Source organism: Musa acuminata, chromosome BXJ3-8 (genome assembly GCF_036884655.1).
Source record: "Musa acuminata AAA Group cultivar baxijiao chromosome BXJ3-8, Cavendish_Baxijiao_AAA, whole genome shotgun sequence".
Taxonomy (NCBI): Eukaryota; Viridiplantae; Streptophyta; class Magnoliopsida; order Zingiberales; family Musaceae; genus Musa; species Musa acuminata.
In genome coordinates this window covers 7,769,675-7,782,891 of record NC_088356.1, presented here as the reverse complement: position 1 = coordinate 7,782,891, position 13,217 = coordinate 7,769,675, and the positions used below count along the sequence as shown (strand labels likewise).

General features: G+C 37.6%; 2 protein-coding genes across 3 annotated transcripts; one reads left to right on the top strand and one right to left on the bottom strand.

Moving 5' to 3' along the window:
- Positions 1-956: 956 nt before the first annotated feature.
- On the top strand, positions 957-6,371 carry LOC135645825 (probable receptor-like protein kinase At5g18500). 2 transcript variants are annotated; one of them, XM_065164610.1, is made up of 8 exons: positions 957-1,225; positions 1,888-2,562; positions 2,654-2,758; positions 3,011-3,133; positions 3,453-3,623; positions 3,750-3,879; positions 4,843-5,052; positions 5,972-6,371. In XM_065164610.1, the coding sequence occupies exons 2-8, from the start codon at positions 1,907-1,909 to the stop codon at positions 6,092-6,094; spliced, it is 1,518 nt and encodes a 505-aa protein (XP_065020682.1). In that variant the 5' UTR covers positions 957-1,225; positions 1,888-1,906; the 3' UTR covers positions 6,095-6,371. The 2 variants fall into 2 exon arrangements, with proteins under 2 accessions (XP_065020682.1, XP_065020683.1); XM_065164611.1 differs by having other exon boundaries at positions 968-1,211.
- Positions 6,372-7,416: 1,045 nt separating this feature from the next.
- LOC135645826 (pto-interacting protein 1-like) lies at positions 7,417-12,845 on the bottom strand. The gene is made up of 8 exons (XM_065164612.1): positions 12,714-12,845; positions 10,205-10,346; positions 9,798-10,048; positions 9,599-9,725; positions 8,632-8,905; positions 8,335-8,467; positions 8,105-8,191; positions 7,417-7,711 (listed from the first exon to the last, which is right to left on the bottom strand). The coding sequence occupies exons 2-8, from the start codon at positions 10,287-10,289 to the stop codon at positions 7,580-7,582; spliced, it is 1,089 nt and encodes a 362-aa protein (XP_065020684.1). The 5' UTR covers positions 10,290-10,346; positions 12,714-12,845; the 3' UTR covers positions 7,417-7,579.
- Between the last annotated feature and the right edge of the window lie 372 nt (positions 12,846-13,217).

Genomic DNA, 13,217 nt, shown 5'->3' with positions numbered 1-13,217 from the left:
AAACCTCAAAGAGTGAGACAGCCATTTTTAATAGGACACCATATATTTTGATTCTTGATTAGACCAACTAACAAACATTTGGCTGATATCTTTTGGATTTTGCATCAATTATAACATGAGACAGACACATTGCATCTGTTAGACTCTGTCTCTTTCCAATTTCCACAGTGTTCTTCACTCAACCTAAAAAAACAGTTCCATGGCAGGAAGAACTGATCCAAATTTCCAATCTGAACTATATATTTCTTATTCTGAATTAATCTTGTTCACTAATACAGATACAATCTGATCAATTTTTCATTTTTAAAGTTAATTGAGAATGATAATGAATAAATTCATCCATTCTCAATTAGTCGAATTGTTTTTAGGTGCTACAAAGAAAGCCCCAAAAATCTTTTCATCTTTTATCTAATAATAATAATTATAAAATAATAATCTATTTTAAGTGGGACCCACCACTATGTGATGGATAACGGATTTGGGTTTTTCTTTAATGTTAATAAGATTGTCCCACGTAAAAAAAGGGGCCCACCCTCCCCGACCACTCACAGGTTGTTTATTTTACCTGTCATTTTGCACCTCTAAATTTGCTTCGTAATCGTATGACATACATACATACATACATATATGAGTGGTGAATTAGGCGTTATATGATCTCATAATGGCCAAAGAATTCTTCTCTTCGAGACATCTTTGTATTCCCAAAGAATTAGGCGTTATATGTCATCGCATTCTTGCCCACATAACGTTACATATGTATACGTACATACGATTGGGGTATACGGTGTTCTTTATGTCGCCACCTACCCCTGTCCGCGACCCACTTCCACACCCGTTTGTCTCATGGCAAATGGTAGCGGAGAAGGTGAGTGGGGGCCGCTCGTTTGTCTCATGGCCTCGCCGTTTCGGCCGCCGCTGCTGCTGTCGCTGCCGACACTGCGTCATATACCGCCACCCCCTGCCGCGGGTCGAGGAGAAGGGCCCATTGCGGCCGCACCAACCGTGGGAGCCCCCCTTGCCACCCACCGACTACCGTGCGATCTCCTTGCTGGCCCTCGGAAATGGTCTTGTAGCTTCGCCTGTGCTGGGTGGGGCCGGCGTCGGTCGCGTACAGGTCTTGCTTGCGGTGGAGCGGGGGAGGTATAAGAGGCAGCGGGCGAGGCGAAGGGGGATGGTTGTTGCTCCGCGGATTGAAAGTGGCGTGACTAAAGGTCAGATTTTGGAGGTAGGATGTGTATCGAATTGCTTTTTTGGATTGGTTTGGGTGTCGCAAGGGTTCTGAAATTGGAATCTACGCATGCTGCTGGTGATTACAGAAACAGTTTCTGATCGTTGCATTAGAACGGTAGATGTGTGGCCTGACTTGATTGGGAGAAGCAATTGGGGAGAAAATAAATCTTTTTTAATTTTCTTAGAATTTATCACCACAAGGTGTTCTTCATTTGCTTCTTGTGGTAGAATTTGATGATCTAGATGTGCGTGTAATGAGTTTCTTCTTCCGATTTGCCACGATCTTTGTTATCCATTTGATCTTACTGAATTTGGTGTGAAAATTTAGTGCAGGTGTTCCGAAATTTGATGCATTTGCTACGAAATTTTTGGCTTTTGATTTCGTTATCCTTTCCCATCTTAAGCTGTTATGAGAGATGTTGCAGGATAGAGAGGTTCTCTCTATTCTTTTAGGATTTCTATATACGGTTGTAGTCATTGTTTTATCTTTACATGTCCAATTGATGTTGCTCTGACTTCTTGTAATGGAGTCCCTTTCTTTTTGTCTAAAATGAAACTGGAGATTTATTTTTGGTCATTTCTGGCATTCATTCAAAAGTTCCTTTTGCATCAAAGTCTTCTGTTTCACTAATATCATGTTATTTCCATTTCTTATAGGGAGTGTGCCTTCAGAAATATGTCATCACCCAACACTGCTCTTGCTGAACACCTATCTCAAAAGATAGGTCCTTTTGGTCTTAAAATGTGGGAGATAATCGGTATCAGTTTCGGAGTTCTCTTGTTTTGTGCACTATTATTGCTAGTGATGTGTGTCTGGATTCAAAACCGGAGAAGGTATCGAAGGGCTTCAGGTTACCTGCCCACCACTCAGATACCTGCATTTTCAAGAGATATTAAGGAAGTTCCAGTTGAGAAATCGATAAAAGATGACTCTGCTCTTCTCAGAATTTATGATGGCTATAGTGATAATGACTCAAATAAGGGTGCAGACATAAGCAAATTGGAACATGGTGACAGCAACAGTGACTCTGACTCATTTCGTTATGTTGAGAAAGATTCAAGCTCCAAGTCTGCTGAAGCGGGAAGCACAGGGATAGTTGATGTTAATAGACAACATTCTGCTCACCCTTTGGTTGCTCCTTCACAGTTTGCAGGCCTTCCGGAGTTCTCTCACCTAGGTTGGGGTCATTGGTTTACCCTAAGGGATTTACAAATTGCGACCAACTGGTTTTCCAAGGACAATGTTCTTGGGGAGGGTGGTTACGGCATTGTTTATCGTGGGCAGCTGGTCAATGGAACTCCAGTAGCAATCAAGAGACTCCTCAACAATTTGTAAGTTTCACACACTTGATGTAGGTAATTTTGCAGTTCTCTTTCAAGGGTGTGATTTTGACAATTCTTTTTTTTTTTTCATGGATTCTAGAGGCCAAGCAGAGAAAGAATTTAGAGTTGAAGTTGAGGCCATTGGTCATGTTCGTCACAAGAACTTAGTTCGGCTCCTTGGATACTGTGTGGAAGGCACTCAAAGGTGCACTATCCTTTAATGTCAAACTTTTATGCTCTTTTAAAGCTGTAACTTCCACTAGCTTTAACTATTTGGCACTGAAACATAGAAATAAACCAAGTGCATCTAAGATATATTTTTTCCTCCATGAACAGTTGCTCATAGTCATCCCTTTTTTTTCCCTTTGCTGCCTAAGTTTTTCCAGATTTTTTTTAACATGTGATGCTATACTCCATATTCTGAGCCATTTATTTCATGCTGCCTAAAAACCATCAGGATGCTGGTTTATGAATATGTCAATAATGGAAATCTTGAGCAGTGGCTTCATGGGGCCATGCGGGAGCAGGGTTCTCTCACTTGGGATGCTCGTATGAAGATTATTTTGGGAACAGCTAAAGCGTAAGTGAATCATCTGAAACTTGCTCTCACATTTTTCCAAATTTACACTTATAGTTGAAGGGCATTTTTTGTTCTCTGGATCTTGATGAATTTGAGTCTTTTGGCAATGATTAGTACTCCATTCTGAAAATCAACTCAGTGTATGCATATGTTTCTAACTTGAAGTACATTTTGTTATTACCTATACAAGTCCAGGATACTTTTTGAATTAACCTCTGCATCCTATATATGAATATGCCTTGTCCATGATAAATATTTTATCTCTTCTGAGAGTAGGTTTTGTTTTTTGGTTGGTTGATCTAAAGATGTACTTTAACAGCCTGGCCTATTTACACGATGCCGTTGAACCAAAAGTAGTGCATCGGGATATCAAGTCCAGTAACATATTGATTGATGAAGATTTCAATGCCAAAGTGTCTGACTTTGGTTTAGCAAAGCTGCTGGGTGCTGGGAAAAGCCATATTGCTACTCGAGTGATGGGTACTTTTGGGTAAATATTTAGCTGAAACATTGTGCAACTTGAATCTGTCGGATTGTTTGATTTTCTCATTTAATTTCAAGGCATAGTGCAATAAAAATGTGAGCCAGTGTCATTGTTATTGCACTATATTTGCAGATATGTGGCACCGGAATATGCGAATACTGGATTTCTTAATGAAAAGAGTGACATCTACAGCTTTGGCATTGTTTTCTTGGAGGCCATTACTGGGAGGGATCCAGTTGACTATCGTCGTCCTCCTGATGAGGTACGAAAACTTCTGGCAGCTAAGACAATATTAAAATTCAATTTCAGGGTTTAGATGTCCAAATAATATTATTTTTATCAGCAGCTTGTCCAAGGGATAATCTTTTACTAGTGCAGCCATTTTAAGCACCTTAAAAACATTAATTTGCAAAGAAGTTTTAAAGATTGGCTGGTTATGTTTCAAAAACTTTCTTCATTCACAACCATCACAAATACAAACAAAAGAGCAACAATGATCATCCTCCAGTGCTAATTTCAAGTTTTTGACTCTCAACATGCACAAGTGCACAACTGCAAAAGAACTATAAACTTCTGGTGCTTTAGTGGACATCAATTGTCCATTCCTGACCTGGCTTGTCGATGCTAATTTTATAAGCTTCTGGGAAAGTGTTGGTTTCTATCAGTATGTCCTGATATTTTTAGTTATATATTTTCTAGTCCATGTTGATATCTCCTTATTTTCCTTTAATAAGTTTTTTTAATTGTAAATTGTAAGAAGAGCACCTGATTTAGTATTCTTTTAATCTGTTGTCTGTAAGCAAGCCCTGTATTAAGCATATATGATGAGGATTTTTATCCAAAGTGTATGATGTCTACTGTAGAGATCTATTCATGCCTTGAAAATATCTCACACCTAGAAACCACCTAAAATGTCAAAAATTTCTACAATGGTAATTTGGTCTTAATTATCTTGCCATGGTATATCTTGAATTTACATAATTCAATCTTGGATTAGTTTGATCATAGTCTCCTTGTGAATTCAATCTTGAACTCACATCATAGGTAGGTCATTAAATATTTTAAAAAAATGAAACATATACAGGAACTCTCAACTCAAGCTAGACCATCAAGATCTCCATCAAAAGCATGGGAACTCTCTTGCAAAATGTACTCACCAATGTCCAGCATTTTCCCCCCACAAGTTTCCACATCTTAAAAACATCTTTTCATCCCATGATTGCAGGTAAATCTTGTTGACTGGCTTAAATGGATGATTGGCAACCGCCGTTCAGAAGAAGTGGTAGATCCAGGCATTGTTACTAGACCATCTACTAAAGCTCTTAAAAAGGCACTTTTGACCGCATTGAGGTGTGTCGATCCAGATTCAGAGAAGAGACCAACAATGGGCCGAGTTGTCCAGATGCTGGAACCTGATAACCCTAGACCACATCAGGTTCGCTTTTCAATCTCTTGGTTGAATATTCAGTGGCCTATTATAAACCATAAATAATTGTATAGGAAGTCATGTTATCAAGAATTTTGTAACACATTCTTGGACATGGTTGTCTTGACTAAAACTTAACTCATTTATATTTTTTGTATTCAACAGCTTCTCTGTATGTGTAGACTTTTATCTAGGCAATACAAGATAAGAAGTCGCTAGTGCAACATAAAATTTTAAATCACGGCTTTGGATGGAGAAGTAGCATACACTAATACTCGGTTCAAAATATATTTATGCTAGCCCAGAAGCCACACCTTCCATTTGACGCATTTTTCATGGTAATTTTTCTAAGTTTTAGCAACTAAACTTGCTGCATCATCTAATAATCCTCCTGGTAATACTAAATTATTGTGACCTTATGTTTTTAAGGTCACAATAATGTTTTCACAATCTTTCACTGTCCTGGATCATCTCTCCATAAATAATTGAGTTAATGCTGAGATGACTGCTCTGTGATATAGCCTTCTGTTCATCAAATTCTATGCATATTGACCTTGATGGTTGTTAAGAAATCTAGAGTTGCTTTATAAAAAGAAAATGTAAGCTAAGCTGGAACAGTGCAAATGAGACTTGCTATATGCCAGTAGCTATAGTTTTGCTTGGTTTAGAAAAAAATTGTATGATCCAATTGCATTCTGAGGTTTACTGTTTTGGGTGTAACGTCATCTTTACTGTCTTCTGCTATTCTTGACTGCATCTTTTGTTTGTAAATTCATTTCAAAGCTGTGAGATGTATTACCTGGCAGTTGTGATATTGTTGACTGTATTTTGTGTTGGTCATGTCCATATTCATGTCAATTCAATAAACTCCACATTTAACATAACCTTTTATGATGTGAATTTTAACAAATTCTTGGAAATTTAACAGGACCAAAAGCATCGACACGAGAGAGCTGGGGAAATAGAAGTTGAATTACAAAGGAAGAATTCTGACACAAAAACCAAGCCTGATTTTAAATCCAACAGAAAAAAAGGCAACGGCGAAAAATGATTGGAGAGAAACTATTTATGCTGCTTTTTTTTTTTCTTCTTTTCATTGATTGTTGCTTTAGTGGGCATTGGCTTTGGCTTGAATTCAAAGCAAGAGCACCAGGAAAAACCAAGGAATTTCTTTTATTGGTTTCTCAGTATTAGGTTTTGGAGTGTATTAGGATATTTGTGTCATCAGTCATGCAGGTATGTACAGCATATAGTTTCAGCAATTGTAAAAAGTACTAATCCATGAATGTGATTGTGACTGAGAGATGCTGTGGTGATTACAAACTAAACCATGTCTTCTTTAAGATAAATATCATGATGTCACAATGAAGCTTGAATCTCCCTTGATAATTGAGTCTCTGTGTAGTTGATTGTAGAAATTGAGTGCTTGAATGAACCATAATTTGCACCATTTTTAAGTGCAAAAAGGTGATGTGAGGCTTAGACAATATTAACAGAGGCAAAATTGCATATATATATATATATATATATATATATGTGTGTGTGTGTGTGTATATGTATATGTATGTATATATATATACATATACACACAAAGAGACACACACACACACACACACATATATATATATATATATATATATATATATATATATATATATATATATATATATATATATATATATATATATATATATATATATATATGCCATATTAACGTTATATATGCCATATTAAAATTTTCTTGAACAAATAGGCTAATTTCAAACTTTGAGAGGATAGATATATCAAAAACATTTTAGCATTAATAATTCATTCATCCTTCAATTACCGATCGATCACAAACAGATGTATGGAGATCAGGAAAAAAATAAAAATAAATTCTTGTAATTCATTTTCACTCTTTCTTAGAACAAATCCAAACTCTTTCTTGATTAGATATTACAAGCTTGAATATTCTTTCTCCTGTGTGATGTGCTAACCAATCTGAACTATGAGAAAATCAACAAAAGAAGAAAAAGAAATGATCCATGGCTTTTTATTTTTTTGTTTATTAACAAAAAAAAAACTTAAATTCTAAATCCAAGATTTATGCAAACTTCTCGTACTGGACATCATCTCTGGAGAGCACAAATTCCAAACAACAACAATCTTATTGCCGACAATAGCTTTTTCACTAATAATTTCTGTTCTAGTCCTTGATTCACTCATTGGATCATTCATCAGATGGATAGATCGACTGCAATTAGATTTAAGCTTTTGACTAGGTAACTTCAACACCAATATCCTTGTCAGGGGATTTCCTGCTACATAAGAACTGATCATTCACCACAGAGAACAAAAGAAATATGTAGCACAGGCGGTTACAAGCCGAGATTTTAGGGACAAACCACAAACTAACAAATCTCTTTGATTGCAAAAGGAGATTCAAACTACAAGAGGTTCCAAATGAATGACTTGTTGTGGAACAAATATATATAATCTACAGGTCAGCACTGCACTCAAAGGGGGCATAGGGCAAAGCTCAGAGAATGCGGGTTCACAGTCCGGGGCCTTCACCAGGGTGGCCAGACCGAGTGTTCAGCAGGGGTTGTAGTGCTTTGACTACGATACTCATGTTTGGCCTGAAATCAGCTTCATATTGCACACACAAGGCAGCCACTGCAGCAAACTGTTTACATAAAATGAAGACACATTAAAAGTCGAATAAAATCCTTTTCGCAGTCACTCTTCCAACCACGCAAAGTGAAATGGGAAATAACTTTGTAATACAATCTTTGCCTCAAGCACGATGGTCTTTTTTTGAAAAATAAGCATAATCAAGTTGGGACATGATTCACGCAGAGCTAAATGAGGTTGTTGATCCTTATAAAACTTCCAACAAACAAGTTATTTGCTACATCATTGCATATAGATTGCATAGCGGATGAAGCATAATTGGGCAGTCTCAACACATCCAAGTGCCAATATTGGGCTTTGTAAGGTATTAACAGACCAAGAATTATTCAGAGTAGTGAAAGGACTGGTCAGAAGAAGTAGGGCAAGTAGGTTCCTTGATGATTACCTTTGCAACTGCTTTTGGGGGATAATCTCCACCTAGCCTTGAGTCAATACATTGCCTTACCTTGTCTTCGCTGAGCCTTGGCGTTGCCTGAACAAGTTCAATATGTCAATTGGTAAGCTACAGAATGTTATCACTCATTTCAATGAAGAAGCTAAAGAATGAATCAATCTTGTCTGCTTTTAGAATATCACTCAACCAAATATATGAAATACAAGAAGAAATAGTTTTACCCAAGTCACAAGACTTTGCTGTCCTCTTGGTAAAGTATGGTCCACAGGTTTGCGGCCAGTCAAAAGCTCCAATAGAACAACACCAAAGCTATACACATCACTCTTAGAGCTAAGTTGACCAGTCATCGCATACCTGCAATCTCCAGTAAACAGCTAATCGATAGAATTCTGATTGTGAAGATGCATACAACACCAAATTTATGTGATCAAGTTTACATGCATCTGTCTTTTAGTTCTTCTGGTGCGAAAAATAAAAATATCATGATCAGTATCTGTGTCAAAAATCAACAAACTTACTCTGGTGCATGATAACCAAATGTCCCCAGAACTCTAGTAGAATGAAGACGAGCAGCCATGTCAGGAGCCTGATTTGATAGGTCAAAGTCAGCTATCTTTGCAACATCATCATCAAAGAGCAGAACATTGCTGGACTTTATGTCACGATGAATAATATGAGGTTGAGCTTTCTCGTGTAGGTATTCAAGTCCTTTTGCTGCTCCTACAGCAATCTTCACTCTTTGTTGCCATGACAACACTGGACCCGGTTGTGCTCCTTTAACCCCTTTTCTCCCTGTATACGATCACATAGCAAAAGGATATGAATAAAGTGAATACAAGCAAATTGCACAAATAAAGGCAATCATGAGAAGTAAATTATGTACAAAAACATAGTGCAACTGTGGAAGTGTTACAAATAAAAGATGAATCATTCAGATGGGCATGCAAATGGGGTGTTTAAAATGGATGCCCATTTATGCATGTATATGCTGTAATATGTATATGATAATGTCATGCATGCTTAGTGCCAATCCATGCCTTGATTCACTAAAGGTTTAGTGCCAGTCCATTCCTCAATTCAGGTATGGCTCATGTCTATCTCAAGGAGAGACAAAGAATTCAATGAAGGTCCATGTCAACTAGCATTTACAGGAAGGCATGGACAAGGTGTCAATTTCTGTTGATTTTACCAGGCATGTGGCTAAGGATGCCTATTGAGAGGTCTTACGTGGAATGGTTCAATATTCATTCACCATTCTTTTCAGTACAAAATTTGGATTTGAGATTGGCGTGGAGTTAGGGAATATTATACAAGAAAAGAAGCATACCAAATATAACAAGGTGTATATTCTGTTCATTCAATTGACATTAGTTCACTCAGAAATTAAAATCTATGAGCTATTATATTGCATATTACATCACAATGAATCACCTCAAGCTTCAACATCGGAATTACTGATAGTTACAACTTGGATAAGATTCATACCATGAAGAATATCATGAAGAGATCCCATGGTAGCAAACTCATATGCTAATAGACGGAGATTTCCGTCAACACAGTAACCAACTAACTCCACGACATTCTCATGCTTCAGCCTCGACACCATGGAAACCTGTAAAAGTCCTTCACATGAGCATGGAAATCCAACCTGGAAAAGTACTAGGAGTAGGATCAATATTTGAACCTGTGCTAAAAATTCTTGGTCTGGCTGCTTGCTTGAGTCTAACTTTTTTATAGCTGTGCTTCTACCATTTCTGAGAACAGCAAAATACACTCTACCGAACGAGCCCTCCCCAATTAAAGCTTCATCGCCAAAATTCTTTGTGACTTCCCTTATTTCCTCTACAGGAATGGCTGGGACTGCAATAGGCTGAGGTCTAACAGTTTGAACACCTTTAGGAGGAGGGTTTGCAGCATGATATGGTCCATCATTTCCTGCAAAGTGTCATTCAAATTCAGAACTAAAAAGCATATCACTAAGGGTGAGAAAAAATGAACTAACGCTATAGATGTACAAAAAATGGAAATTAAATTTGCTTTGGAATATTACTTGAGACAACAAACATTAGCAACCATCTAAACTATCCTTACCTGTTGTATAGTTTGTTACATAAGGACCACCGCTGACAGTAGTTCGATGAATATTATCCTCTTCACAGCACCCAAAGCACGACATTATTTTTCTGCTAATGTACTCCAACCAATAGCAAACAGACTTGCTACTTACAAGAACCTGTTATTCGAAAAGAGAAATCCAGCTAGCAACATCACTCATGGGAATGACAACAACTTAAATGGATTTATATTGGATGGCAAATAATCTATATTAGTTAAACATGGAAAAATGCAATGCAACAAGAGTGTAACCAAAATTAGGGTAGTTAACATGGAAGTAATTCAAGGTTCATACAAAGGAAAAAAGAAATGCTTGCAGAGGACCAAGGCAAATGCTTAAATACCAAAATAAAACCAAACCTTAAAACCATAGTTGATGCTCCATAAAACAAAACAAGAGGCACCTCGGTGTACAAGATTATCATCCCTAGTTTATATAATTTTATTTCATTAGTGAAAATATATAATTATTGGCAGTTGGATTACATGCCATCGGAAACAGCCTAAACTAATACTGTACATTTTACTCCACATTCTTGATTATTACATCATAATTTGAGGGTGACAGTCAAACTAAATGTTCCGATTCATGATCCAAAGCAATAGATTTATGTTCTTGACACTATTATTTCACATAAGGCATCAAGTGCATATAATTTCCACTTGTTTTTCCTTACATTTAAACTACTTCCATCAAGTCCAGATGATAGCTAAGTTATTGGAGTTCCAAATCCCAGCTTTTGTCTAGGTCATCTAGTAGCATGAACAATAAGTGAAAGATTGAAAAGATATCAACCAAGGTTTGCAATAACACTTGGTACATTTTGCTATGGCCGGTATTGATAGGTCCGACAAGTTGCCTATACATGGACCAAACTGGGCAGAATGCCTGATACAGACCTCTACTGGTGGTGCAAGCCCTTGTCCCGCCCTGTATCCCTATACAGGGCGGTACAAGCTCTATACTGGGTATTTTCCTTCTTTTGTTATTTTAACTTCTTTTTAGGAATTTTTTTGAAACCCGATGTCCGGTCCAAAGCCTGACAGGTATAGTACTGGTACACGAAATTGCAAACCTGGATATCAACAAGGCTATTTTTTCATCCTTAATCCCACCTGCGATTGCAACCTTTTGCTTTTACAAAGATGACAATATGTTTACATTTCGTAACCAAGAAGAAAGGGATAAGTGAGGTAGCAACTTCTTGCATTGACTCCATGCCACCAAGAAAAATGTATCTTGAAATGTAATTTAATGGTAGCAAACTGATTGTTGATGTCATCTCATGCTCATACCAATCTTTTGTTAATTCTAGATCTAAGGCCTATTTGTCACTTATAGAATATTGTAGAAGAAATTTTTTTTCTAGAAACCTTATACAATGACAGGTTTGGTTATGCATATAAAGAGCAATTAACAAGAAAAAAACTCCTGCAGCCAAAACTTTTCTCGACGACGAAAGTAACTGATATAAATTTTAGACAAACAGCTGAATAAATGACAATAAGTTAGATGGTATTTCTAAAGGAAAACTGCAAGAATCTTTTAAAATCAGAGTCATAAAGGTACTATTCACAACTGTGCAGTTTTTTTATTCATTGGACACAAAGGGTCTAACCAATTTTCATTTGATCACAAATAAACAGTAGGGAACTCAATTCTAGTTTATGTTAATCAAACGAAAAAGAGGAGATGCAAAATAAGGCATCGTGGAAACTCCTCAGTCTTTTATCCATTAACTTCTGCCTACACCAATTAAGAAAAATAAGAAAAACAAAAAAATAATAGTACTGAAGTTTTACCAGATCAAAGAGATGAATTCCCAGTTGTCTAAATTTCAGTAATTTATCCTTTTTGCAATCATTACATCACGAATAGGCTGATGACACAATTCCTAATTTGACAAATATGACTTGTGAAGTCTGAAAGCATTTTGATTTCCTCTGCATCGCCATTCGTTTGTATTAAAATATATTGTTGCCATAGGTGATAAATTACAGAGATACAGAGAAACCACCTCCACGATACCAAACGTATTTCTTCAAATTCTCTTATTTGGTAATAACACACAATTCCAAGAATTAGGATATCTCCATAAATTGGGAAAAGTTGCACCCCAAAAGGAAGATAGCGTACGGCAACACTAGGTTATTATCATCTTGGTCTGCCCAGAAATGGGATGCTGCGACAATTTGTCTATGGCTTCAATCTGACACTTCCTTGTTCCGATCTACTTATTATCCGACACAAAGGGAGCTAAGATCAACAGGCGATAACCCAAATCTACATCCAACAGAAGTTGCGGTGAGGCAAGATCCACAGAGTCCCAAAATTCGGAAGATTGGGACCGTCAAAAGATTGATCGCATCGCAAATCGACCAAGACGAGCAGAAATAACTGGAACACCGAACTCATGGTGTAGAATTCCCACGAAAAGAAAGAAGCCTTGAAGGGGGGGGGGGGGGGGGGGGGGAAGATTCCTACCTCGAGAGGAACTCTTAGACCGAAGGCGATCGCCTGCGCCGGCCGACGGGACTCGGAGGACGGTGGGGAGGCGCAGGATGGCGCAAAGACGGAGGGCGAAGCCGGACACTGTTCGACCTCCAGCTTAGTAGCCGTCAATTTAATGGCCAACGCTAGTAACTCGCGGTGTGCTCACCTCCCCTCACTGTCTGACTTGGTCCGGCTGAATAAATAATAGAGAAATAAATCGATAAATATATGATTTGAAAACATAATTTGGTCATTTAATGGTAGTAAGTTAATCAAAGTATTGTGATTGAAGAAAAATCGCGCATAAAAAACCCAAGAAAATAGGGAATTAAGATTTTAATTCGAATTGGAATTTAATGATTTGATCCCATGTCTAGCCCAGTGCACGAACCTGCGCAGAACCGTGGTTGGTAATTCACCGGGGGAACAAAGTTGGAGGGGGTTGTGCGGATAGCATCGCTGTCAGAGTCGGCAGTCCAACTGCGAGCAGCTGAG

What these genes read in the sequence shown, in the direction of transcription:
- LOC135645825 (XM_065164610.1), top strand. Translation starts at nt 1,907, where the DNA reads ATGTCATCACCCAACACTGCTCTTGCTGAACACCTATCTCAAAAGATA. An exon ending in TGTGTGGAAGGCACTCAAAG is followed by an intron (nt 2,759 to 3,010) that starts GTGCACTATCCT and finishes AAAAACCATCAG; the next exon opens with GATGCTGGTTTATGAATATG. An exon ending in ATTTTGGGAACAGCTAAAGC is followed by an intron (nt 3,134 to 3,452) that starts GTAAGTGAATCA and finishes GTACTTTAACAG; the next exon opens with CCTGGCCTATTTACACGATG.
- LOC135645826 (XM_065164612.1), bottom strand. Translation starts at nt 10,289, where the DNA reads ATGTCGTGCTTTGGGTGCTGTGAAGAGGATAATATTCATCGAACTACT. An exon ending in TCTTCATGATATTCTTCATG is followed by an intron (nt 8,906 to 9,598) that starts GTATGAATCTTA and finishes GATCGTATACAG; the next exon opens with GGAGAAAAGGGGTTAAAGGA. An exon ending in AGCAAAGTCTTGTGACTTGG is followed by an intron (nt 8,192 to 8,334) that starts GTAAAACTATTT and finishes GAACTTGTTCAG; the next exon opens with GCAACGCCAAGGCTCAGCGA.